The sequence below is a fragment of the Dromiciops gliroides genome, chromosome 3 (genome assembly GCF_019393635.1).
Source record: "Dromiciops gliroides isolate mDroGli1 chromosome 3, mDroGli1.pri, whole genome shotgun sequence".
Taxonomy (NCBI): Eukaryota; Metazoa; Chordata; class Mammalia; order Microbiotheria; family Microbiotheriidae; genus Dromiciops; species Dromiciops gliroides.
The window spans coordinates 121619800-121630488 of record NC_057863.1 but is presented as its reverse complement, the minus strand read 5'-3'; the positions used below and the strand labels follow the sequence as shown (position 1 = coordinate 121630488).

The 10689-nt window shown below is 36.7% G+C and overlaps 1 protein-coding gene across 1 annotated transcript; it reads left to right on the top strand.

The window, feature by feature from the left end:
• The first annotated feature begins 3141 nt into the window (after positions 1-3141).
• Positions 3142-7029, top strand: LOC122747212 (protein lifeguard 3-like). The gene is made up of 4 exons (XM_043993378.1): positions 3142-3268; positions 4714-4826; positions 6165-6241; positions 6591-7029. Exons 1-4 carry the CDS (start codon positions 3142-3144, stop codon positions 7027-7029), a joined length of 756 nt encoding a protein of 251 aa, XP_043849313.1.
• The last annotated feature ends 3660 nt before the right edge of the window (positions 7030-10689 follow it).

Genomic DNA, 10689 nt, shown 5'->3' with positions numbered 1-10689 from the left:
GTTCAAATGACATGTGGTTAAAGTGAACTGTACAGAAATCCTTTGTTCATATACAAAAGATTATCATTTGTCGAGGCTATCTTCTCTAGACTTAAAGGAATAATTGAGTGCTGTGTTTATCTTGAAAACAGGAACCAATTCATTTTTTGAAAAGGGATAATCTAATTTAATTTCTTACAGTTGGTTTCACTTTTAGCCTGGATTGGTGGCTTTAGATTTTCCTTGGCTAAAAGTGGTATGGCCAAATGGTTAGAATGCTAGACCTGGATTTAGGAAGACCTTGGTCTGAATCTCACTTGTCACAAACCAGCTCTGTGATTAAACTCTCTGAGCCTATTTTCTTGTCTTTAAAACAGATATAATAATAGCTGTACTATCTTATTCACAGGGTTGTTGATAGACTCAACTAATGTATGTAAATGGATTTGGAAACTGTAAAATGCCATACACATAGCAATTATTATTATTGTTTTCATAATGCTTTCATGATTTAAAAATGAATATTATAAAAAAAACATTTCTTTAAAATGAATGTTATTTTCTTTAGTTAGAAATTTTCCACTTTAAGGAACTTCCTCAAGTGAGACTTGATGATGATGATGGTTGTGACATGATTATAAACATGATTAATTTAAACATGGAATCACAACAGAAGGCAGGATAAGTACAAAAAGTATTACTGAATACAAGAGGTCAAAAGGAATGGGGAATATTGAGACATTCAAAAGTTCAACTCCTCATTTTGCTGCAGGGTTGCTGTGCTATCTTGGCAAGTCACAAGCTCCATTTGTCTTGGTGTTCCCATCTGTAAAATTGTGGTCATTAGACTTGACACTTCGTTTCTTAAAAGGTGATGTTATGAGGATGAATAAGGTAATGCTTTGTGGTAAAATGCTTTGAACTCCTTAGAAGAAAGGTGCTAGATAAATACAAAGTATTAACTCACATGAAAAATAGCTGGGATCACCTAAATACTGCTCCTAAAAGGCACAATCAACTTCTAATCTATTTTTTTCCTCAATGTGGAAAATTTCTTATATTAAAAGAAATGATGTTCATCTATTGATTGGCCAGTATATCATTGCCTTTCTCTATTATGGTGTCACTAACACACTCTTAAAACTCAAATAGTTATCAAACACCCCATCAATCTTTTGGTTCTCTAGACTAGAAACCTTGGAGTCATCTTCAATTCCTCTCACTCCTTTGACCCCACCCTCCCAACCCCCCCAAAAAAAGTCCTTCTAAGTCTTTCTTAGTAATGTTTCTTCTACATTCTCTCCATTTTCATTGTCACTAAACTGGTCCATAATATTCTTGTATGTGGGTGATTATGGGTTTCTTTGGCAGTTTCCAAGGTAGTCTTTCCCCTTCTTTCCTGGTGTATGCACCATGCTTATTTTAAGAGTGATTGGATTCTACCATTCCCAATCTAAGAACTCTGAATTTGAGTTTAGTGACCATTTACATCAGTGATTGACTTAAAAATTTAACACCTCTGGTCTCATCATCAACTAATATCTTCAATAGACTTTGAAGAGATGACTTTCCCTTTCGTGAAATTGGATCCTCTGCCCGTTTGAGCTGACTTTTTTGTTGTTGTTGTAGGGCAAAGAGTTCATTCTCTCTGGCATGTTACTTGGTATATTCTAATTTGTATAGCTTTTCTTATTTCTGTTTTGCTTGGATGAATGTGTTTACTTGATATTAGCTCTGTGTAATATTATTTTTTTGTAATCAGTATTTGGTGGGATTAAGCTGGCAGGCATAAACTAAGGCTTATCTTCCCACTTAAAAGTGATTTTGAGAGTACATATTTTGTCCCAAAATTTGTACCTCTAGACTAAATAAATATTCTAGCCCAGTGTCCATCTTGGAGCCTGGAGAAAATAATGCCCACCTTTGAAGTGCTCCTGGTACCTGCCTGCTTCTCCCTTTTCTTGTCCCCAAGGTAGCATGCTGGCATTTCAGAAAATTACACTTGCTTCTCCAACTCTCCACAGAGGTCAACAGAACTCATTTTGTATCTATTCATGCCACCCACAAGCCATGTTTATACATTTAAAGACAACCCATGGGAACATAACTATCTTATATAAAGAACGAGAAGAAATTCAACAGGTAAAGAAGGGGAACAAAAACATCATAGGTTTAAGAAATTTTATGAGCAAAGGCCTGGAGCTGGCAAATACAAGTTATATATGCGGTGAGCATGAAACAAATGTTTGTACTTTGCAACTTGAAGGAAATTGAACTTGTAAGATCAAATACCTCCTGCCAGGCTTGTGAAATTGAAAGATCTTCCAAAACAGAATCAAAATCACAGAATTTTAGAACTAGAGGGATTTTAGAGATCATTTTTTTCTAAACACCTTGTTTTACAGAGGATTTAAATTTAGATTTAGAGAGGGGTAAGTGATTTGTCTGAGGTCACACAGCTAGAAGGTACGGGGTTATATTTTAATCTAGATCTCTCGACTTGCAGGCTAGGGCCCTCTCCACCATTCTATATACAGTTGGACCCCTATCCAATCATAGATTTTAAAGCAGTTCTGCTGCTTTAAATGAAAATTGTGTTCAAATGAAAATGGAACTTGAAGAACCATAAGGCATTACAATTATATTCACTACCCAGAGGGTTGCTTCTGTAAGTTTTCAGAGGAAATCCCCTGAATGGGATCAAAAAACTAAACAGCAAGATAGTGGATCTAGATCAAAAGGGGTGTTCTAATTGGGAGTACTCAGTTAAGTGTTGTTGACTAATGTGGTTTTCATGAATTCATTGATTAATATACTTCAGGAAAAATTAGAGGAGGTCAAGAGAAAAATAAGTTCAATGCAATGCATTCAAATTTATCATTAAAGAGAAGCAATAGTCCGATGGCAGGAATGTAGGACAAAGATTGATAGCTCTGCCCTACCCCTTTCAGTGGTAACCTAAATATCCAGGTACCTAGAAAAATGTCCTATTGTGGTGGGGAAATAAATATAATAATAATAACAATAACAATAATAATAATAATAAATACAACAACATAAATAATGTTTTTGGATAGCTACCTATGGCTCCTTTTTTATGCTGGTGTGGGCATAGACATTGAACTAACAAAAGAACTGAAAATGTGTTGATTAGCCCCAGGCATGCTAGCTAGGCAGCCTCACAGAAAGAATGGCAATATTCTTTTTGAGAAAAAAACCTTAGAAGGAGATAAGTCCTCCAGCAGATGGCAGCAGCAGCTCAGTCAAGAAGCAGCAGCATCAGAGTCAGGTGAGTTCCAACAGGTAGCAGCTCTTTAGGTAAGCAACAAAAGGTAGCTAAAGAATCAGAAAAGAGAGAAGTTGGGAAGGTAGAACAAAAGAACCAATGAGGCACAGGTGGTTGCTGGAAGATGGAGCTATGAGAGCTTTTGCAGTGAGATGCAATCTTATGAACATGAGTCATCTGGGGAATTTATTTTTCCCCTCAGTAATGTGGGAATCACTAGGAGCTGCCATCACTTTGTGTATATGTGTGGATTTTCTATTATTACTAATTTTGCTATTCCATCCTAATTTAAAACTTTACTCTGGTTTATTGTTCCTGGGCTGTTATAAAGGATATGCTGGCTGGGATCCTCAGCCATAAATGCATAATTATAATTATCCAAAACATTCTACATTGAACGTGGGCTATCAAGGAATTCCAGAGTTGAATTGGATCTGTGCTTCATACAGGATTACTGACAACACATAGAGGAAGTCATATATTCAACTCAATTAAATAGCCTTTTAATTCTCCCCCTGGCCTCCACTCCAATCTTATTTGTTGGTTTAAATTCAGACACAGTATCAACCTAGAACTAGAAGGTAATATACTATAAATTCTGTACCCATCTCTTAGACAGAGACAAAGACAATTTTTCCCTAGTTCCTTATTGATTCTTTCCTCTAAACATCAGGCAGAGCATGCATTGTGGGCAATTTTTAGTTAATTAAGCCTTTATCACCAATTACATTTTCACCTGTTCTCCCTACAAATTTCTAGAATTTGTATCCTGTCCAATTAGTCTGTTCTGTTCCAATCTGTGGTGTTAGTATTTTCTCTAGAGAATTAACCCTTCCCCTGAAAACCTTTGAATTTTTATGTCAGCTAGTATTAGATGATTATAGCTTGAAAGAACTCATTTGAAGATATCAAAAGTTATACTTTTTCTTTAAAGTAAATTACATTCATACCTTTTGTTTTCATATTCTGTTAATTTCTCCATTTCTCCCTCAATCAATCCCTCATCTTCCACCCAATTAAGGCCTCCCTTGTATAAAGGGAAAAAACAGTTAAGCAAAACCAAATGAAAGATGACTGTGCCTGGCAGTGTATACAACATTCTGTACCCATAGCCTCCCACCTTTCCAGTATAAGGTGTCATTTGGCTTTCATCTGTAAAGGGGCTCTCCTTGCTCAGGACCAGATCTCCTAACATGAAGGCATCCTGTATCCTGCATATAGCCTCCTTTTCTTGACTGCATAGCTGAAAGAGGTTGAGTCTTTTAAAATGACCATACTGGGACAATTTCTTTCTTTTCTGCCACATCCAGAAGGTAAACATCACAGTTCACTTACATTGCAGGTGCCATGAACTGAATCAACAGGGAGGATAACTCCCCCCTCTCTTTTTAATTTGGTCTCTGAGAAATGGGTATTTGTTTCTATTCTGTGTCTTTTGTCTTTCCCAGTTTTAGATGCCAGCTGTGATCCCCACTGCACTAGCCATGGTGATATTGGAGTGTGGTTGGCAGGTGGCATGTTGCAACCTGGAAGGGAAGCCCTGAGAAGACTAGAGCCCAAGGTGGGTTTTGGACTTGAAAATGGGATTGTGGTTTATAGGAACTGAACTAAATCATGAACCTAATTCCTTTTTCCTCCCCAGATACTGGGGTGGTTCAAAGGAGGGAGGGGGATTAAGGTACCACCTCCCTTTCATGTAGGGGAGTAAGTTTGTATATTTGTGATTCTGCCTTTTGAAGTAAATATTCCTTTATAAAAACTAATCTGGATGTTATTAGTTAAATAGATCTGGGGTATAAGAGATCACTCCTTAGATTTGAGAGAACACCATCTATAGAGGCTGGAGCCATTGGCAGAGAGCCTAGCTAACCCCAACTCCTTTCAGGGTCCTGGAGAAGTCTAGAGGAGGGGTGAAATGTAAACTACCTAGCCTTCCAGGCAATGAAGGCCAGGGTAATCAGTGTTCCACATTATTTTACTGAGGGTGGTCATTTTAGTTACTCAGAGTTAAGAGCCTTTTAGTGTTTTTTCTTTTTTATAAACATGATTGTAATCATGTATATTTATCCACCTGGTTCTGCTGAGAGAGTCATAGGTTTTAAATCTTAGAGGTCATTTATTATAACCCCTTCATTTCACAGGTGAGGAAACTGAGGTCCAGAGAAGTAGAATGATTTGCCTATAATCACATGGGTGACAGAGATGGGATTTGAACTTTGGCTTCTTATTTGAAACCCAATAAGAAGCCAACTTTACACTTTAAGTTTACACTTTATCACGTTACTTGACTTTGAAAAGGGGAACTTTCTACAGATGCCAAAAATAATGATATTCTTTTCTTCTATAGCAATCAATCAATCAATATTTATTGAGTATATAACTATGTGTACTATGCAAGATGCTATGGGAAATCAACACATGTATGAAAAAGATCATCTATTCCAGTCTGGGTTTGACTTAGAATAGATAGATATCTACTCGATACTGCAGAACAGTCTCATTTATCTTTGGAACATGGTAGCTGAAGTCCTTACTTTAGGTGGAAATCCTTTTGAATAAAAAGCAATTATGATTGCTTTTAGTAGTATTTCCACCGATTTTTCTATCCTTGTAAGGCACAAATTGTAATTGGTTTGCAAAATGGCTGAAACCATCCTACGTGCAAAGGAGCTCAGGGTTTTAGAACTTGGAGGAACCTTATCTATCACCAAGTTCAATCCTCTTATTTTATAGATGAAAAAAGGGAGGTCCAGATAGTTTTACTGATATGTTCAAGGTCATACAAGTAGTAAGTGGCTGAGCTAGGATTTGAATCTAAATGCCATACTTTTTCTACTATATTGCTCCTGCTCTCATCAAGCAGAGATAATTTACTATACTTGGTTCTTGATGAGTTTAGGATTATACTGATCACCCCCACACTAACAGTGGTTACTACTGTAACGCCATGGGGTTTATTACTATAGTTAGCTTGTAGTAAGTAGGCCAAATTTCTTGTTTAAAAAAAAAAAGCAAAAACTAAGTTTTCCTATGATAAGACCCAAGAATCATTTCTCAACTCATCCCCAAATCTTCCCTTGATCTCCAGTAGCCAAAGCTCCACTCTATATCTCAGACACAATTCTCTCTGGGTTCAATTCGATTCAATAAGCGTTTATTAATTACCTACTAGACTCAATATGCTGTCTTACATATGGGGAAATACAAAGACAAGGATGAAAACAGCCCTTATTCTTGAGAATTTGTGTTTGAGGGATACAATATGTAAACAAGTGAATATAAGATTAATTTAAGGCATAGAGCACTAGCACCTAAGATGATCAAGTATAGGACCCAGGCGCCGCTTCCCATGGAACATCATCTTGTTGACCATCTTTACCCTAGCAATGAGCTTCATGACTGGCTGCATAGTCAGTATGTATAACACTAAAGCGGTCATCTTGGCCATGATCATCACCGCCATCGTCACCATTGCTGTCACCATATTCTGCTTCCAGACCAAGGTGGACTTCACATCCTGTGCTGGGCTTTTCTGTGTGCTCGGCATTGTCTTGACAGTGACTGGGATTATCACTGCCATTGTGATGGCCTTCAAATATGTCTATTGGCTTCACATGCTGTATGCTGCCCTGGGAGCCATTGCATTTACTCTGTTTTTGGCATATGACACACAGCTGGTCTTGGGGAACAGGAAGCACACCATCAGCCCAGAAGAATATATCACAGGCGCCCTGCAAATCTACACGGATATCATCTACATTTGAAAACATGATGAAAACAAAAGATTTTAAGAGGTAGAGGTGAGGAGGATTGCCATACCCCCTAAAAATCATTCAGTACAGAGGCATGAATTTCAAGCTCTAGACACAGCCAGTAGACAAATTTTGTTGAATATAGTATGTAAGAATTAGAGTAATATAGAATAAACCTGGAAAGATAACCAGGTGATGGATTGTGAAGGACCTTGTAGTTTATTCTAGAGCAAAAGGGAGCCACTGAAAATTCTTGAAGAGAGGAATAACCTAGTTACAGTGTACAGTGTGGTAGATTAGAAGTCCAAGGATCTGGATTTGAATCACATTTTTTGTTACTTACCAACTCATTGACCTTGAGCAAATAAGTCACTTAACCTTTCTGGGTCTCAATTGCTTATCAATAAAGTGAGTTAGTTGGATTAGATGGCCTCTAAAGATTCTTTTCAGCTCTAAATCTGTGGTCCTATGATCATATTATCTTTCATCTTATGATCCAGTGATCTTGGGAACTAAATGAAAGATAAGTCGAAGAGGGGAATGGCTGAAAGCAGAATCCCATTAAGAGGTTGTTTCAGTAGCCTGGCAAAGCAGGAGAGGATGAAGGGCCTGAATTAGTGTAGGGGCTGTGAGTGGAGAGATTGGGATGGCTGTGCGAGAGCTTTGTGGAGGCAAAATCAGCAAGGTTTAGTAACCTATTGAATATACTGGGTGAGAGAGAATGAAGAGTGAAAAACATTGACTCCAAAGCTATTTACCCTACTTTATTATATTATAACTTGCATTCTTGCAAGATCACATTTTCTAATGCGACAAATAAATGTTAATAAATTTGTGACAAAAGTATATTTTAAATATTCAGAGTTGAGGAAAACTAAATTAAAAATAGTAATGCCCTCAACAGAAGTAGGGATTTTTTCAGATTTAGCTTGGGGGGAAGGTAATGCAGAAATGTCTATGGCCAACTATTGTCACTGAACTGGGTAACTTCTTGACCTTCCCCCCCCCCCCCAAAGGTGTCACCATAAACTTATTATCAGCCTTTTGAGGGATGATTTCTCTGTGTAGCTTAACAACCATTTCTCCTTCTATGACAAGAATCTTCCTTTCACTTTCTGACGGATAATTCTATAACTCATAGGGAGTGAGACAATGTGACTCCTATATTATCAACTATACAATGTTGCCCTGAACATTTATTGTCCAACTTTTGTAAAGTATGTTAGTAAATTTTTACAGAGCTAGTTAAGACTATCTTCATTTATGATGCCCATTCAAGTTCTCTGTTCAGGCAAACTGATTATTTGGTATTATGTAGACTAAACAAAAGTATAAGTTATTTACATGAAATTTTTCTGTATCAACTAGTTGTGCTAGCACTAGAAAGATACTGACAAAATTCCTGTCTCATGTAAATTTTTATAATCTCTTTGGGACTAGTTATTTACTATTTATTTGGTATATTTATGTATCTTTACTCTCTACCAACAATATTAAATGTCATCCATTCAAAATACCATTCTTTAAGCAAATGTGGGCCCACATTTCTACTTTGATAGCTTACCTATGTTTTATAAATTCAATAATCCTAAGCATAGTTTCTTTTCTATTTAATTGACCAGAACTTGGCCAATACCTTAAAAAATTATAGGGCTGAAGAAAATGCAAACTTAAAAAATATGTTTTCATTTAAAAGAATCTCTGGTGGCTGATAACCTATAAATCATGTTTCACTCCAGTATGCTTTTCAATGACTAGAAGAAATATACCAACCTCCCACTAATCCTCCATTGTATTAGTGTTACTGCTGTGCAGTAATATTTTTTAATATGGTACTTTCCTTCTAGGGAAAAATTGGAAAGTGGTACTTAGACTAAAATATAATCCTATCAGTTTTACATAAAATATTGATAAGAAATAAAAATTTAGCATCCCTGGTGTGAATTCACTGGACTGCACGAAATACAAATATATGGATTAAGAAAAGTTAACATAATCCTTTTATGGGAACTAAAATCAATTACACGTCAGCTTTGTAGTATTATAAATGTATTTAGTCAGCATAGAATTTTTCCAGCAGTGTTTCCTGCAGATTGAAATTGACTAACCAGATGTTAAATATTAAATAGAACTAATCAAAGCATGGTTCAAGAGACTTTAAAAACAATGATCAAAGGGAGCTATTTATTACCTGATTCATGTTACCATTGAAATATTGGCTTTATTATATTATAACTATGTTTCATTTTTGCAAGATCACATTTTCTAACCTAACATGACAAATAAATGTTAATAAATTGATGACAAAACTAAGTATATTTTTAAAAATTCAGAGTTGAGAAAAACTAAATTAATGTAAAACTTTATTCATAAAAGAAAACTCCTACTGAGACATCTGGTACAGATAAGATTTCTCGTAATACTATGTATATGTTAAGATAGGAAACCTCATTATGTTATGGTGCTAAGCATGTCCATGGGCCAAGAGGAGATCTCTTTAATTACAGAAAACCTGAACTATAATGACACTGAAAGGCCATCTGGCACAGTTTTCCTACCTTCAGGAAGGTATTCAGGACAGATTTTCAATTCTATTCTTGAAGCTATCCAGAGAAACAGACTCTATGACCTCTCTCATAATGGTTTACCCCAGGGTTTTATCACAGAGATAGCTAAAAAAAGTTCTTTTCTATGCTCAGTCAAAATATTTTTGGGGAATCTATTGTTTTTTTTTTTTTTTTTAGTGAGGCAATTGGGGTTAAGTGACTTGCACAGGGTCACACAGCTAGTAAGTGTTAAGTGTCTGAGGTTGAATTTGAACTCAGGTCCTCCTGATTCCAGGGCCAGTGCTCTATCCACTGCACCATCTAGCTGCCCCTTGGGGAATCTATTGTAAGCCCATTTTCTTTTCTTTGTTCTGAAGATTAAAAAACATTTTCTCATGAAAACGCTATGTGCTTGAAGACAATCACCATTTAGTCTTCTCTAGGATGAGCAAGACTCAGTTCTTTCAACTTCTTCCTTCTCGAGAGCTATTTTTAATCTTAGTATCATTTTTCCCCTCAGACAAAGCTTTTTAAGGGCAGATCTTAGCAAATTGTCTTGCAATATTAGCTCCTGATAAAGGTTCATTAATGAACAAAACACTCTTAAAAAGACCTGATTGAGCCAGAATAGCTTCAAAGTCAGACTGTGTCATGTTTTATTTTGTTTTTCTGAAAAGGCATTTGTAAATTTCTAGAGGCGATGTAATATGTTGGGGAAAGCACTCACCCTAGGTTCTGAGGACCTGGCTTTGAATTACAATTCTATCACTTGTGAGTTTGTGCAAGTCTCTCACTGAATATGTAGAATGAGGGAAATGGACTAGATGATCCCCCACGTTCCCTTTAAAACACTAAGTCTATGATATTGTTGCAAGGGCAGGGAGCCTAGCCCAGTCTCATTAGAAGCAAGTCTCCCCAGGACCAAACTCAGTCTGAACTGATTATCTAGCTGCAGAACAGGGAGTGGACATAATACAGGGCCTGTGGGTCTGGTAGCAGTTTGTCAAGGGTAGATGAAGGATTTCATCTGGTTTTTGAGGGGTGGATTCCAATCAAACTTGAATGCTTAATCTCTTCTGGGAACTCCACGCATGATCGTTTCTCATCTGAGTCTTTTTTTCCCCCT